General features: G+C 27.3%; 1 protein-coding gene across 1 annotated transcript in view; it reads left to right on the top strand.

Annotated features, from left to right (window-relative positions):
* The window catches only part of LOC107451606 (rifampicin phosphotransferase), a 73841-nt gene extending 61321 nt beyond the window's left edge, over window positions 1-12520 (top strand). The window contains exons 33-40 of the mRNA XM_043043172.2: window positions 38-101; window positions 1292-1455; window positions 1752-1830; window positions 2993-3047; window positions 3154-3230; window positions 5625-5727; window positions 8048-8122; window positions 12258-12520. Of these exons, the coding sequence (XP_042899106.1) occupies window positions 38-101; window positions 1292-1455; window positions 1752-1830; window positions 2993-3047; window positions 3154-3230; window positions 5625-5727; window positions 8048-8122; window positions 12258-12322 (682 nt within the window). The 3' untranslated portion in view covers window positions 12323-12520. The remainder of the gene's footprint in view (window positions 1-37; window positions 102-1291; window positions 1456-1751; window positions 1831-2992; window positions 3048-3153; window positions 3231-5624; window positions 5728-8047; window positions 8123-12257) is intronic.
* The last annotated feature ends 5234 nt before the right edge of the window (window positions 12521-17754 follow it).

The following is a 17754-nucleotide window of genomic DNA, read 5'->3' as shown; positions in this document are numbered from 1 at the left end:
TTCAGTAATTAATTGAATATTTTTAATTGTTCAATAGGTTATTTTTGAAATTTATAGTACCTTATGCTAGAAAAGGTGTACAGTATAGAGAAGCTTCAAAGGTATGTATTTTACCAAGTAATTCATTTTCGTATTTATTTTTTCGTGTATTTTTCTCCAAAAATTTGAAATAAATATGTTTAATAAAGTTTTCATCGGCAAAATTGAATGATACCATAACCAAAAAATAACATTGCAGCAGTTTGTGTTCCCTTTTTGGGTTTTAGGGGGTTTAATGTATTCAATTTTCATACCCTGATTAATTTGTGTTTTACTTACTTTGTTTATTAAAAGGTAACATTAATTCTAAATTTCTGCCTTTTCCCTCTAAAAGAAATCCTTTTATATTCTAGAAAATAGGGTAAATAAAAATTACCTAATGGTTAGTTATTTTTATGATTCATGATTAATGTTTAGTTATTTTTATGAAGGTTAAACTGTAGTATAAACCTTCTTTGATGTATGTACATTTCTAAGCTGTTATTTCAGTCATAAAATAATTTAAAAAGCCTGGTGATTAAAATGAAACTTGGCTTAAAAATTCCAGAATGTCTATAAATTTACAAACATTTCACTTATATAGAAGATATTTTTTATGATTTTAATGGATGATGATGTAGCAATGTGTAATTTTAAAATCGTTGCTAATGCATCGGTAAAACATCATAGGTAATGTGCAGAAAGAAAATTTATCTCTTTTTGCAAAAATATTGACATAGCAACATGTTAATTTTAAAATAGTTAGTAATGCAGTGGTAAAGCCTCATTGGTAATGTTCAGAAAGTGGACTTATATGTGTTTACATTCACAAAAAATATTGAATAAAACAATGATTTTTTAAAAAAATTGTTTCGATTCAAAAAAAATATCTTAGTTATTTTTATTAATAAATTTAAACAGAGATCTTTATTTTTTATGTGTATATTTTTATTAATGAACCCCAAATATGATATCTTTACATTCACTAGTAAATCTTTCCTGACATTTTTATTAATGGGTTTCAAATGGTAGGACAACAATTAGGACTTTAGCAACAACTTTTTTTTGCAAGGAAAGCCTTTATTTTTATTATAAAATTCTATTTAGAGGTCTTGACTTTTTTTACTTAATCATAACAAAAATTCCCCACTTCTAAACCAACTTCTAAAAATTGTTCTTTAAAATAATCATTTTTATTAGTGAGAGCCAATTAATTTCTAATAAAACTTAACTATACTTTTCTAGTTTTTTAACTTTTATAATCTTGTTGCAGTCTCTGATGGTTAAATGCCAAGATAATTGGCGAATAGGATGGAGGAGATTAGCGCAAATGATGGCTGATGAAGGAAGGATACCCGATGAAGATCTCCTCTTCTTTATGACGCTGGATGATATTGACCAATTATTAAAAACACGATCACCCAGTGTAATATCCAAGTATGTCAAAAGATTGTTCCTGTTTAATATCATTTTTATCTATAACAGAAGCTGATCTTTTTAGGCCTATTTCAAAACTTCCTAGTTTTCTAAAAATGTGAATAAAATCTTGATTAATAGTGCCTGGGCCAGCTCGCTATTGCCAGGTCACCTATCGTATTTGGATAATCAGAATTTTCTTATAATAATAAATATATATATATCAATATTAATGAGTAATATCAGTTTTTCTACTTATTTATGTACTTAGTATAATCATTGCAATTTTTTTAATTTTAAAATGTTTACTTTTTTAGAGCTATTCAGAGGCGAAAAAGGTACCCCATCCTTAATGAGTACAGATTTCCTGAAATAATGAAGGGTTTCCCAGCACCTGTAAGTTACAAAAATTTTGCCACAACTTTTTAATGAAGGAAAAATATTACTTATTGAAATAACATCAGATTATAAAAGAAAAAATTTGGACTCTTTTAGATCTTTAGAAAAAGTAAAAAATTACTTCTTTTCTGCTAATCTAAAAACTATTTTTGTTAAAGAATTTAGATTGTCCTTTTTCCCCTTGGTTTTCAATGGCACTATGACAGTTTTTTTCAATAATATAAAATATAAATATTCTATATTACAGTGTCTGTCACTAATATAGAGTATAAAAATTTTTCAATGCGCTTAAAAATTCATTAAGACAAAATTAAAGAGGCAAAAATTTAAATAACATTTAGGGAATCCAAATTTTCGACTGCTCTTCTGATTAATCTATTGATATCATTTTTCAAGATTGCAGCTGCCCTTCATATTCTGAAAGTCAGGAATCTAAATCGGAAAAAAAAATGTTTATTCAGTTCATTTTCATGTCTTATTTTGCTACTTAAAATATGCTGTGCTCTAAAAATTTCCATATTTAAGATCAGTCCCTTAAATCATTAAGATTAAGTCAAATGTGAAAATCAAACTCAAATCAATCATAAGATCAAAAGTTATTTAGGTTGTTTACTTTTTTTGCTCACTGTACTTGATAAAAATGAAGGAATTATTAATAGATAACATTATTTAAATACCTGTGAAAATAAAATAGTCTAGAACTTCTTTTTACTTTTAGTTTTATAATTCTTTCATTTAATTTTATGATAAATGAGTTACACATTAATGAAACACATAATTTAAATGTAAATCCTAAATTTACTTTTTAAATATTTTCTAACAAAAGTAGGGAAAAATATATTGTTGCTCTTAAAGTTAAGTATTAAATTATGCAGTTGATTTTGTACAATTTAATTTTCATTTATAGCTAGTAAATTTAGAAGAAAGTGTTTGTGAAAATTTAGCTTACAACTCTAAAAATTTCTCAGACATCCTGTGTTTAGCATACAAGACTTCGAAAAAATATTTTTGTAGTTTTTTTAAGGACAAGAATTATAAATGTTTTGAGTTTTTAATTTTTACTTGAAAAATTTAACTATCCGGGAGTGGTTTTTATTTAAATTAGTCATATGTTTTTTGGTTCTTCATCTTCAATGTTTCTAATCATTGTATTTTGCAGATGGATAAATCAGATACGGAAATTGTTGTGAACAGTGTCAATTTTTCAATGCAAGGTAAGTTTTATTTAACATTAAAATTGATTTGCATTTTTAAATGAGAGTTCAGAAATAGTTTAATAGCCTTTTTATGTTTATTTATTTATTTTTTACATGAATCTAGGTATACCAGTGAGTCAAGGAATGGCTAAGGGTTTTGTTCGTAAAGCTCTAACTTTAGAAGAAGCTACTGATATTAAAGTAATTTTCTATAAATATTTATATAAATGTTCCATTACTTAAAATTTGGGTCTAAAAATAGCTAAATTTGTGTTTAAATTAATGCATTTTCATACTTATTCATTTGGTAGTGCTTCAAGAAAAATTTAAAAGCATACATTCTCAATCTAACTTTACCTTTATAAAGGGTTACTATTAGTTTGGTAACTGAGTTCCCACCTTTTTAATTGAAATTTTAATATACATTATTAGGCGGTTTCAGCCTAATGGTGTAGATCATTCGTAAGTGGATATTATGTTTAACTGGAATCTGTGTTATGTTTTTACACTTGAGTCAGTTTTCAGATCTTTAAAATGGAATGCTAAGTTGAAGAAAAAAAATGAGCATTTTCGACACCTCCTTTTTTTTTGGCTTTCTAGGTTCTATGGATACAAAAGCTGCTCTTGGCATTTGTCCTATCTATAGAGAAGGTGCCATGGCATAAAAACTGCTCGTAATTGGTACATCTAGTTTAAAAATAAGAAATTTTGACCCTAAAGGGACTTTTCATTTTAGCCATCCAGTTCAGTTCGATGAAAAGTGATGAAACTAACTCACAAGAATTCACAACTAATTCACAACTCACAAGAAAGGAACTGGCAGAGAAAATAGAACAGACTTAGTTGCCTACCCTATAAATGCATGAAAGATATTTGCTCTGCACAAGGCAGAAATTTACTAAATCATAATGAATTAAAAACAGTCCGTATTACAAGACAACTCTGCATTAAATATTTTGTCACAAAGTGTATTTTGTGTTTTTTTAAATAAAACTTAATTGTAGTACTGTCTACCTAGTCCAGTCATCGGTAGACTTAATAGTCCACAGAGTCAATGATCAGCAGTTCAGTAATTGAAATCTTTTTCGATAGCCACATTTTTTAAACTTAAATTATATAGGTGGATATATTCCTATTCACTTAATTAGGGTACTCAAATGCTGATATTCTTACTCTCATTGGTAGAATTGTACAGAAATCAGTGCCATGGCCCATTAATCGATACATTAGCAAAAATTTTATTAGAATCAGTACAATGGCAGCATTAATTTGCTACACCAAATAATGTAAATATGAAACTTCATGCCCAGTTATCAAGATTTTTATTTTTTAGACATTCTCAATTTGAAGTTTTTTCATATTCTATGCAACTGGAACATCTTCTATATATTTTATTCTGCCTAAATGCGGTTGCTAGGAAAATTTTTGTTTTAGCCTATGGAAAAGAAACTTTAAATTTTGAAGTTCTAGATGCTAAAAACCCTAATATATTTCATTTTTATGTTTTTTTGTTTCTCCGTTAAGTTCAAATAGCCATTGGTATATTAATTCAAAGAATTTTAGTAGTTAAAATTTGACCTATAACAGTTACTACGATAGTACAATATGATGTATAATCAGCACAATCAAAATGCTGAAACCCGTACAGAAAAATAATTTCCTAGGAATACCACTGCCAGATATGTTTTCACTTGTTTTCATGCTAATGTAAAATTTGTCATCTTTTGTGTTGTATATTTTCAAGATTTCCATGCCATCATGCACTATTTCATGTAAGAGCCGCATTCAAGGCAACCTCTGGCCTAGTCTATAGTTAACCTTTCTTAACTTATAAAAAATGAATAAAAATAAGGTTACTTAATTAAAAAATTATATAAATGATGCATAATTTTAATCCTTATTTATTCTTAGTAATAAAGCTGTTACTGTTTACACTGATTGGGCTCTGAACAGGGAAAAATCTAGGTATTTTATCAATCAAGGAAAATTTAGAAAAAGTGAGGCAATTTAATTAAAATAGCAAAAAAAGGTAGAAAAAATTAATTTATTTGAGTTTGAGGTAAATAATACAATATCTTTGCCAAAAAAGGTTGGTCTTCTATTAATTTTTTTAAACTGCCGACATATCTACTAAAATGCATGTTAGCAATTACAAAAATCAGGCTTGATAAGTTCAGGAACTTTTCTTTTTTATAAGATTTAGTTGCCTAACTGTTGCAAGATGGTTACATTGATTGATATTTATTGTTCCTGCCAAAAAATATCCACTAAAATATAAAACGGTTTTTTTCCCCACAAGGTAGAAGCTAATTCAATGAACTAAACTAATATTTAATGCGATATTTTAAAAACTTTGACTGATAATCGCTATCTGAGCAGTGTTAGGCCTAGACCTTATCAATAAAGATAGCATAAAAACAAAGTTTTGAATAGAGAATACATAATTTGCACAAGATGACATAATTAATACAAAATTGAAAAATAGCATTGTGTCTAAATGTATAACAAATTCTACATATATTAAAAATGGATAGAACTAGGTCAAATTGAATGATCAAATTTCATGTTAGTTTTTTCTTTTATTTTTTACTTTAGCCGGGAGAAATATTGATCACTTATAGCACAGATATTGGATGGAGTCCATATTTTCCTCACCTTGCTGGAGTGGTTACAGAATTAGGTGGACTTATTTCACATGGTAAACACATCTATTTGCAATTTAAAAACTGATTTATAAGGAAAATTTTATATTTATTTGATTTTAAGCAAAAAGTCTAAATTCACTTCTTTGAATAGTATTAATTTATATTTATTTGTTTGTGGTATAATATCGAATTTATAGCTAGTTATTAGTACTATAAAAAAAACAACTTAAATACTATAGCAAAAAAAAAAAAACATAGAAAAGCATAAATGAAAGTACAGAAATGGACATACATATTTTGGTTTTATAAACAAGAACCTTCCTCAGTGTCTGAACATCAAAAAATTCCATAGAGAAGGCTTTTCTATTGTATCATTTGGTGTTCAGATACTGAGGAAGATTCTTATTTATAGAACTGAAACTACCCTGATCATCATCATCAATGTCTCGACAGACCAGGGTGGGCCTTGGCCTTCTCAAGAAATTTTTTCCAGGCTAATCTTTTCCCAGCTATTGTTTTCCAGTTTTCAGTTTTTAAGACCAAAAGGTATTTTTCTAGGCCATCTATCCATCTCAAATTTGGTTTGCCTCTTTTACGTGTTCCAATTGGCTTGGCATTAAAAACTCTTTTTGTGATACAGTCTTTGTTCATTCCGATAACGTGGCCTGCCCATTTTATTCTTTGTTGTTTAATAAAGTTAATAATGTCAGATTCGTTATATCAGTGATAAAGCTCTAAATTTGTTTTTCTAAGCCACACACTATTTTTTGAATTCCTTAAAAAAAAAAAATACTTTCAAGGCTTTTCTCTCAAAGGTACACAACAAAACCTCATGAACTGAAACTAAAGTATGTCCATTTCTGTGCTTTCTTTTATACTTTATAAACATTGGTTTTTCTTTAGTGTGCATAGCACAAATATACCCTATCCTTTTTTGGTAAGTTAACATTGTATATTAATAGCATTGCATTGTTTTTAGTAAAACATTGTTATGAATTTGTGTTTGATGAAATAATTTGCAGTGTCAGTGTATCTTCTATTTTATATTTGAATCTATTTTCTAGGAAACTAAATTTAATATTTGTTTAGCAGCTGATTTCTGTAAGGTAATTTTAATTTCATTTTTCAATAAGGACTATAAAATTCTTCAAACATGATTGAAATGTAAAAAAAAAACTTTTATTATTTTATGAAGAAAAAAAATTACATTCACATAAAATGGTACTGGCTTTCTACATATACAAATTATTTTGTTTACATAGAGAGTGATTAAAATATGTATCTTCATCTCAATTTAAACATCATTATGTGTAAAATATAGTCAAGCTCTAAATTAAATGTTATAGAGAGCACCTGAATTTGTACTGTAATTTCTAAGTTAAACTCCATATCTAAACATGGTTTACAATCTTTAACTAATATCCAGTACAATACTCTTCATTTTAAAATAATCGGTACATAATCTCTCTGATTAAATTCAAAAACCTTCTTCGAATCAATCTTTCAACTAGTCTTTCAAATCTACACATTTTCCATCACAAGTAATCTGTAGCCCACTTTAAAGTATTACAGTATGTATTATGATGCTAAAATAAATTATAAAAGTATATCTTTTCAACTTTACCTGCTAATTTTAATTATTATTTTCATTGCGTTATTTAAATGTTGTTTATTTACTCTACAAATACATTCATTTTTGAATAAGTCAAAATTTATAAATCGAGTATAGTATTTCGATTTTTTAAAAAACTCTGTCTTATATGGATTTAATTTTGTCACTCAGATGAGATTATTTGTCTAGATGTATTTTTGTGATACATTAGTTATTAATTTAAGGCCTGTTTACACTGTCCAAATTCTTGAATCCGAGAACTTGGAGGAATTTCTGTCTCCAAGAAATTGGATGATTCACTGACACTATGCAAGTTCTTGATTGTCACTGATTGGCTGGATGAAAAACCTGCGCATGTGCATTGTTCATATTCAACATTATAAAATCATACGTAAGTAAATTCAAAATTACTAAATAAATTCAAATAAAATCATAACACAAATGGACTCTAACTGATTAATTTATTTTTATTAAAATATATGAAGACGGACAGCAAAATGACATAATCTGATGTCTGCTTGTTGAAGTTACAAAACTTTCAAGGCTGATTGGTTAAGGAAGGAAAAACTTGGATGGAAAGTAGAAAATGAGTACTTAGCCAAGAACTTGGATGATCGTTTACATGATCCAAGCTCCTAGCAAAACAAGTTTCCATCAATTTTAATCAATCTTCATCCAAGAACTTGGATTGTATAAACAGGCCTTTAAACAACAATCAATGAAACAAAACAATCAATCAATGTCTTATTTTTTTCAAATAGGTGCTGTTGTAAGTAGAGAATATGGAATACCTTGCATTGCTGGTTTACATGGAGCCACAAAACAATTTCAAACAGGTGAGCTGTACAATTTGCTCGTTTTCTACAATCTTCAAAAATAGTATAGATGACTGTAGAGCTGATACTTCAAGTTTTCCTTATTGAGTTGCATCTCAAATGTTGCCAGCTGATTACAATATCTTAATCATGCAAAGCTTTTATAGAAACTTTAAAAAAATCTAAAAATGCTTAGATCCTAACATTTAAAATTTGATAACTATGTTCGGTAGAAAATGAAGCAGAAAATACCTCTTTATATAAGTTAGTTATTAAATATGTTTGTAAATTTCATTCATGGATGAAATGAAAACAAGGATGAAATGATTAAATATATAAGGAAATTGTGTTTTATAATGAAAAAGTGGAAAATAGAATGACATAGAATTTCTGTTCTATCGAAAGAGGACCTTAATGCATAAAACTGAATGCCAAATAATCAGAATTTTGTTCAAAGAAAATAGAGTAATAACACTATATGTAAATAATTAGATATATTAACAATTTCTTATCATAATATCGTAAGGTAATTACTATTTTATATATAGGTAAATGGAATGTGGGGAAAAGAGATAAAGCAGGAACATGCAGAAATTTTGTCATTGAATCCAAATACAAATAAAATTTAATAATTTAATTAATTTTTCTAATACAAATAAAACAAAAGAAATTAAAATCTCAACAATAAAAAAAAGTTATCCTTTTAAAACTAGAATTTTGTATGTAAAAAATTGCATTTATTTACTCACGTTATTAATATGAAATTAAGAAAATATCAAATGAATAATACATCTAAATGTATAACATGCAGATTATATAAGTCACTGAAGTCTCCTGGATTAAATACTATTCAACTTTAATGCCAGTTTCTTATGCTAGTTGTTATTAGGTATAAACTAATTAGCCTTGAAAAAAATTTGCTATTGGCAGTATTTTTGCAAGATAAAACCTGTTCACTCAAAATAAATAATAATATTGATGTTACATTCATTCAAAATAAATAATACGACTGTTTCATATTCTAACTCTTCATTAAACTTTTGGTTGATCTATTTTTCTCTGTACTGGAAGATAGCTTTCTCACTAACAGCTTTTATTTACTTATAAAAAATATTTTATGGATATTTAAGTAAGATATGTTTAAGTGATCATATATAATCACATAGTAGGTTCACATAAACAGAAAAAAAAATTGAAAAAATCTCTTCTTTTGCTGCTTTGTGACTAAAATGTCTTTTTTGCTTTAAAAAAAATTGAAAAGAAATAACTTTTTTTGGTTTACCTATTACTAATCCATGTGTAAGAAAAAATTAATCTAGAGCAAAGTAATAAAGAGCAGATCTGGCTTATGATTCACGAACATTTGAAAACATAAATGCTAGCAGACTCATCCACAATCCAAAAATTCACTTCTCACCTTTCTCATTAATTTTTAATTTATTTATAGCTTTTTGGTTCATAGCAAAAAAAGGTGAAAGATTGCTTTTAACTCTTCATTGCTTAGTTACATACATTTTTTGAACAACTTGAATTAAAAAGTGTTTTAAAACAATTTCAAAGAGAAGGAAATTTTAACGAACTATCAAATAGCTTTTACCACAATTTGAACTAAGTTATTTTCCAAAAGTTTATGATAAATTTCAAGTTCTGCTGGCAATAAGAGGTTTTTTATAGGTTTTTAACCAAACTTTAAAAAATTTCCTTGTTTATCTGACATATAATTTAAAAAAGGGTTTACAATAATACAGTTTGACTGTAGCAAGCTAAATAGAACCAGAGCACAATAACTGCTGAAAATCACATTTAAATATTTTGCCCCAATAATTATTTTGCCCTAATAATTATTTTGCCCTAATAATTAATTTTGCCCAATATTTTCAAATTATTGCATGAAAAGTAAGCAAATAAAGAAATGAAAAGTTATTAAGAAAGTTTAACTTAAATATCTATCATATTCAACAGAGTTAAAAATTTAATCCTGTTTTGAATTTAAAAAAATGTTTTGTGATTTTTTTTTTTTTTTTTTTTTTTTTTTTTTTTTTTTTTTTTTTTTTTTTTTTTTNTTTTTTTTGTTAAATTATGTAGAATTTGAATGCTGTCTTAAATTTATTGTTTGAAGAAACTATTAGTTTAATGTAAGGTTAAGGAAATAATTTGAAAGCTTAGAAATTAGATTTGTTTGTATTAAAAAAATTCAATAATTATCCACCACAAACCGAAACCCAATGTTGCTATTGTATTTTTAATTTATTTAAATATTTGTCTATAAATAACAATGCGTTTTAGGCGAGTCCAAGGCTCTATGTGGATCATCTCCTTGAAAAATTAATAAAAATATGTAATACTAAAAAGTAAATAACACAAAAAATATTTTGATTAAAATTTTTAATAGATTCTGAAATGTTTAACAATTTTAAGTACCTTATATCCTAGTAAAATCCCTAAAATCTTACCAATATCTTGGGGTGGACTTCACCAGTAATGAAATCATACTTTGATTGGTCAGGAATTGTCAATACATTAAGGAAAATAAGATAGGTGTAAATTAGTTTTGAAATGGGAAATATTTTGAAGATGTTATGTACAATTAGTTTTGCAATTTCTCTTACTATTTCCATTTCCTATAAAGATTTTTTTTAAACAATACTTTAAATTATATTTTGAAAAAATTAAAATATACCTTAAAGCTATACATTTAAAGATTCCAGGACATCATCTGTGTCATATTCAATAACGTTACCAATATCATCATGAGAATCCCTCTCTGCAATTGTTTCTACCCTCATCTGCTGAGGTCCACATGAAATCGTCTTAACTCTTATTCAAAGAATTCGAAATCCTCTACCTTTGTTTTTATACGTGATATGTGGCATGATTAAGATATTTATTTGTATTTATACGTGCTTTAAAAACTACGCATTACGAATTGTATTCTCAATTTAAAATTATACACAGTGATTCGTATTTACGCAATTTAAAAATTTAATTTCACAATTAGTATTTTCGTGTTTTTAAATTCCAATATTGCGATACATATTCACGCAATTTTAATATTCAATATCGCGATTCTTGTGCGAAGTAGGATATTTTTTGAATTCGTGATTCTAAAAACGTGATATTCTGCATTAGTAGGTAATTTAATTATAAATGTTAGTTCAAAAAAATTATGTTAAATATCAAACATGTATGGTATATAAATTTTTTACGCTTTTTCACTTTCTTTGGGCCACAATTACCCTTGATATATAGTTAGCAAGTAAAATTACTTTGCATTTATTTCTCCTTATTGTGGCCCACGCTCTGTATTTTTTATTTTTTTTTAAATACAGTTTAATATTTTTTAAATCTAAGTAATCTTTGATCTTGTTGCAATTAACATATTAACTAAATGTTCTAACACATTACTGTATGTATTATATAAGCAAATGATATTCTTTTTTTTTTAAAAAAAAAAAAAAAAAAAAAAAAAAGCATTGACTTTTAAAGAATAATAAAAAACAGAGATGATTGAAAGGCAACCGCGACGGTTGATGAGTGGAGCCTCCTAACTAATGAAAATTATATTAAAAAACTTTTATTTTTAGGCATCATGTAAATTAAGTGTTAATAAATAATAATTACTATCAAAAAATTACATTGTGCATAAACTAAAGTAAAATAGTTATCTACGGTTATAATATAAATAAATAGTACTTAAATTTTGTTTCATTGAAGTTTAATTGTAACAATGTTAAAAAAAAAATTATACTGTGCATAAACTAAACTAAAATATCACTACCTATAATTATAATCTAAGTAAATAATATTTAAATTTTGCTTCATTGAATTCGAATCGTAACAACTTTAAAGAAAAAATATTTATCTGGTTTTTAAGATAACCTTTACATAAAAGTCACGATCATAAAATATTTTCTTTCAATTATTTATTAACTATCGAAAATATTTGATTTTTTTAGGCTTTTAAAGTTTTAAATTAAAAAATAGCTGTTGGGGTTTTAAAATATAATACTTTAAAAATTTTTTGAAGCTTAGGAAAATTATTTAGGGGACATGTGTCCCCCTGACCCATGTCCTATATAATAATGTTAATCCATATTTTTTGCATAAAATGGCCATTATTCATTTTTATCTTATTTTTCAAATTTTGCCTTTTTAGGAGACTATGTCATTTTGGATGGTAATCGAGGTATTTTACAAAAGATACAGCCGCCAGAAGAGTAGGCTTGATAATAATTTATAACAATATCATGACAACATTTTACCATCACTCACAGTGCAAGAACTGTTTCATTATGTGTACTAATTTAAATTGGAAATAATTTATTACATCTGTTACCTTTTGCATATAATTGTAAAGTATGTGATATTTCCAGTTATATTTATTTTTTATTCAATAAATTATTTCAAAGTTTTCCATTATTTTTGCAGTTTGTGACTTAGATGCAATGCATTAGAAAATTAATATTACAGGGTGGCCACCCACCTGAAAACCTGGAATTATCAGGAATTTTTTTTATACTGGAAAAAACCTGAAAAAATCAGGGAAATTTAGATAAAAATCAGGGAATTTTTAAGAAAAGCTGGAATTTTTTTCTTAATTTAAATTATTTTACCATCTGTTATATCCACTTTAATCAGATGGAAATTTATTGTCAAACAGCTGAAATATCATCAACTTAGCCATACTTCATTAAAATTCTCTCCATTATTACCTCACTAAACTAGAATGCCATATAAAACTCTCTTATCTATCTCTAAATGAATGGAGAAATCTTTGACCTCTTAGGAGATTATGGGACTAAGCAGTTTAGGAAAGTCAAAAATTGTAGCGGAGGTGGAAGAAGGGGCTAGTATATTTGCTTCTGTTCATAAAAAGAGGGTTTTTATGTTTTTTATCTTCTAGTCTGTGGGCTAAATTTTCATTTAGTGTTAAGTTTGTTCCGATGCTTTGGGGTATTTTTTTTTCTTTTAACAAAATGTTTCAGTATTTTTAACTTTATAAAATTCTCCAATAAATAATTGGTTATAATTTAATAATAGATTTTATCTTACACATTTTTTTTAAAGCTTTTGTACTTCTATCCAATGAATTATTTTTCCTCAGTAAAGCCAATCAATCACTCTTTTTCTTGAATCGCTAACAGCAGAATCGTTAAAAAATTTTATTTTATTAATTTGAGCGAAACAATTTAACTTCGTTTAGCACATTTTAAATCAATCATTTCACTTAGAGCCTAAAAATATATTTATTCAGAGAAAAAAATTTCAGAACATTCTGTAGCTATTTATTTTTTGCTTACTTTTTATTTTAATTATTTTTTATATAAATCTGGCACATCAAGCCATGATGACTCAGAGGATAGAGCATTCGCCTTCCAATGAGGCGAACCGGGTTCGAATGTTGATACGAATTCCGCATACGGCTTGCACCAACCACATTACTGACGTGAAATATCCTCAATGGTAGACGTATCGTGGGTTAGGGTCCCCTTGCCGTCAGGCTAACCGTTGGAGGTTCTCGTGTTCTTCCTCTCTATGTAACGCAAATGCAGGTTAGTTCCATCAAGAAGTCCTCCGCGAAGGCAAATTTCTCCTAATACTCGATCCAGGAGTTCCCTTGTCTTCTGCATTGGGTTCAAAATTACAAGGTTACGGAGTTGAACATTAGTAGTCATAAACCCAAAAAATTGGGTAGGCTGTTCAACGACGGTTATAAAAAAAATTGACGCATCTCTTGCGCTACAACTGGGGACATACCGCTGGTTCAAAATTAAAACGACACTTCTGAAAACATAATAAGTGCCGTTTGAATGAGAAGTGAGGGCAGAAGTGTTTTAATTTTGAACCAACGATATACTCTTGTTCACCGCTAGCTATGCCAGTAAATACAAGTAAAAGTTATATTGGTTAACATTGCATGCTTTGAAACATGAAATAGAATATATTGTAAGAGCTGCACAAAATTATTATTTAATTTTATGCTGGCAATAAATAAAGCTATTAAATTATCATTTTTCATGCGCAAATTTTTTTTCCCAGAAAAAATTTATATAGGCTAATAATACAGTGAAAATTGTTTTTTTCCTTTTGATGTACAGTGATATTTTTTTCAATAGATTTTTTGGTGTATACAAAAATAATTAAACCTTTCAGCATTCTTTCCCATATTATTTTTTAAACAAAATTTACATCAGCTTTTTTTTTATTGCAGGATTTTTAACATTGTTGTTACAATGTTAAAAATCTTCCGATACTTTATCATTATTTTAAATACGTTGCGCAGTTGAAATTAAAATGATTGGTTTTTCAACTAACTTTTAGAAGATGGAAAATGTTATGAAACACATTGATCCATTCATTTTAACAGGAAATATTAGACAATTTAAATTTAAGGAAGCTATTTAATTGAAAAATAATGTTTATGGTTTTAAGATTAAAATTAAAATAATTTTCAGTCATTATAATCATTAACTAAAATTTATATCCTTTTCCTTTAAAGAAAATGATTAATTTATGTTTAAAAAATTTATAGAATATTGTACCAAAAATATATTTCATTTATATATTTATTTTCTATGTTTATTATATTTATATTTTCCTTTCTAAGAAAATAATAATTTTGTATTTGAAAAATTGAGATAAACTAATGAATTTGGTAAAATTATTCAAAAATCCAAATGCACGTAAACTCTTTATATAGAGGGCGTATTTGAGCATTAAAATCTGAGCTCTCAAGACCATTGCATCATCAATCAAAACCGCGTGTATCTGTTTGTGTTCGGTGCTGACTGTGTTTGTTTCTGATTTTGCTTGGAAAAGGTANGAAGAGTATTTTTAGTATAGCGAATAAGTAACTCTTATTACTAAACGACCAAGAAATATGGTTATCCTGCGGTAAACTCATTTGAAGTCAAAAGTTATGCTTCTGCGTGATTCCCTATTTTATTTTATGTCCGTTGCCTTGTAATTTTTAACCCAATCCTGGAGACAAGGCAGCTCCTTTATCAAATATTTGGAGAAATGAAAGACTGTGATGAAACTAGCCCGCATTTGCGTTATATGGAGAGGAAAACCGCGCAATGTGGCACACAATATAAGAACGTCTGTATATATATAATAGCGTTAAAATAGAGAAAGTGTTGATATATAAATTCCATCGCGTGATCTAGCAAGGAATGTGATTATCTGTATTTTACGGTAATTTATCTTATACTTACATTCTCTAGTCATAATATAATTCTAATTGGCGATGCGACCGAATAAAAAATACAAGATTCTTTCCGATAATTTCCCTTCGACTTCTTTTTTCAAGATCAAGGGGTATACTTTTTTTTTTTTTTCGCCAAAAAAAAATCATTTGCCTAATATCGAATTTTTTTTTGTTGCTGAATTTACGATTTGGCGAATGCTTAGGGTAGTCCTTAATAATTATATAATGAAATAAAATAACAAATTTAATGTATGATGACTCTGAATTGGCATCATACTGTTACTGTAGAAGGCCATGCGGAAACCTTTATTTACGCCGTTTCACAAGACTAAAAAAGAAGCAGTCTTTTATTTATTATTTTTTCTTAACGTGTAGAGTTGATTTGCTTTTGAAATAATCTAGACTAATATCTACATAGAAGATAGTTATTTAATGGACATTTTGGAGCGACGCTATCAAGGCAACTTTAATATTCCATGAAATGTTTTCAATTAAACACCGCCAATTTAATTAACCATTCCTGACAAGTTTTTTTGAAATGAATTAAAATTTCAATAGATCTCGAATAAAAAGGAACTATTTAGATTTCAAAACTAATTGCACACTATAAAGTTAAATTCAAAGTTTTAAGAAGAAGTAAATTTAAAATTATTTTCTTTTATTCGTTAAACACATAAATTGTGAGTTCGCGGTTACAAAATGGAAATAAAAACAATTATTATGAAAGTACTGCTGACCTAATATGAAAATGATGTAAAACAAACGTAGTAATGTATTATTTACGACATCTAACCAGACTTGAAAAATGTTAAAAATCTTTTTTATTGCAAGAATTTTCTTTAAACTTTTATTGTGACCTTTAAATGCAGAACAGTCCTCCATAACAACCCACTAACTGTATAAAAAACATTTTAAAGTAACTCCTTCAATTATGCTAAACATCCTGATGGTCATTGTTTTTTCTTCACTTTCCAGTAGTTGTATCAATTTCTCTATGGTATTTACCAATTCACTAACCAACACTTCTTAATGTTTTTCTCTGTTATTATTTGAATTAAAATTAGTAATCATTTGTAGAAAAATTAATCTATTTTTGTGTAAAAAACATTACAAAATCCTGTTTAAGAAAAAACACCACAAATACATGCATAGAAATTACGTGTATATTTACACCATTTTTTTTTTGTTGAAATTATTCCATTACAATTGTTTCCTTTGGTGTGGTAGTATAGTATACTATAATATAACTGACAGAGTTAGAAAATTATAGGGTAGATATTTCGATACAGTATACAAGTAACGTATTCTTCATTTTAACTCTTTTAGTAATATAAGTAAAGGAATATTGTAAAATAAAATTTAAAAAAACATTTTTACTAAATATAATTTTTAAATATTGATCATGTGCGGGGATCGAGCCCCGGATATATTTGTCTGTAATTATTTCCTTTAAAATTGGTACTATAGCAGAGGTGGCATTTTCTCTAAAAAAAATTGCTTAATGAGGTCATAGCCGTGCCGTCAAATAATTTTGACTACGTGATTATTGGAAAAATAATACTATCAACTCAAAACTCTTTATTTACATTTAAAAAAATACATTTTTAATGTCTCAGTTATACAAGTAATTTAACTTAAAGTAACATCAGTGTGACTTCTGTTGTTGATGATTAGATGACCAATAACTTAGATTGTAAGATGCTAGTTAAAGCAGAACTGTTGATTTTTTTTTTGCTAGTTAATTATTGTTAGCTTGTTTTTTAGTTTTAATTTTTTTTATTAATAATTGTTTATTATTTTGTTTGATTTTTGTGAATTTTAATTAAATTGTTACGTAGCGTTTGTAAAAAATACTTAAAGGTGCTTTTTTGGGGATTTCGTTTTTAAAAGCTTTTAAAGGTGCATTTTTCAGCTGGCGTTTTTAAAAAGTGCTTTTTTTTCCTCTTCAGTGATATCTGGTGGATCCCATGCATTTCACGAAAAATGGGGTGTTAGCTACGTCATTCACGCGGACTTCATGTCGTACCCACGTTATGACTTGCGCATGCACGCACACTTGAAACCGAAACCAGAGTGCTCCAATGGAGAATATCAGATCCTTATGAAATGTTTTTCTTTTTAATTTATTTTAATTTTATTATTGTTTATTTTATTTTACTTCTAACACTTTTTTGACGTAGGGGGTACGGGTACTTTTGTTCTGAGTTCAGGGTCAAGTTGAATTCACTCGATGATGTGGGAAAGTACTGATTGTTTCGATTTACGTCTGTTTCTTTTTGGGTTTTTTTTTAACGCTAAAACTGTTTATAAAAAGTTTTGGATTTTCAATGATATCACTGATTGAATATGAATTTTTTGAGTGCTTGAAAATTTTTGTAAAGTGCTTGAAAAGTTTTTAAAAAGTGCTTATTTTTGATTCAAAGATTTGGCATAAACTCAAGAA

This window comes from Parasteatoda tepidariorum, chromosome 5 (assembly GCF_043381705.1).
Source record: "Parasteatoda tepidariorum isolate YZ-2023 chromosome 5, CAS_Ptep_4.0, whole genome shotgun sequence".
Classification (NCBI taxonomy): Eukaryota; Metazoa; Arthropoda; class Arachnida; order Araneae; family Theridiidae; genus Parasteatoda; species Parasteatoda tepidariorum.
The sequence above is the reverse complement of the archived record's forward strand: the minus strand, read 5'-3'. Positions and strand labels throughout refer to the sequence as shown.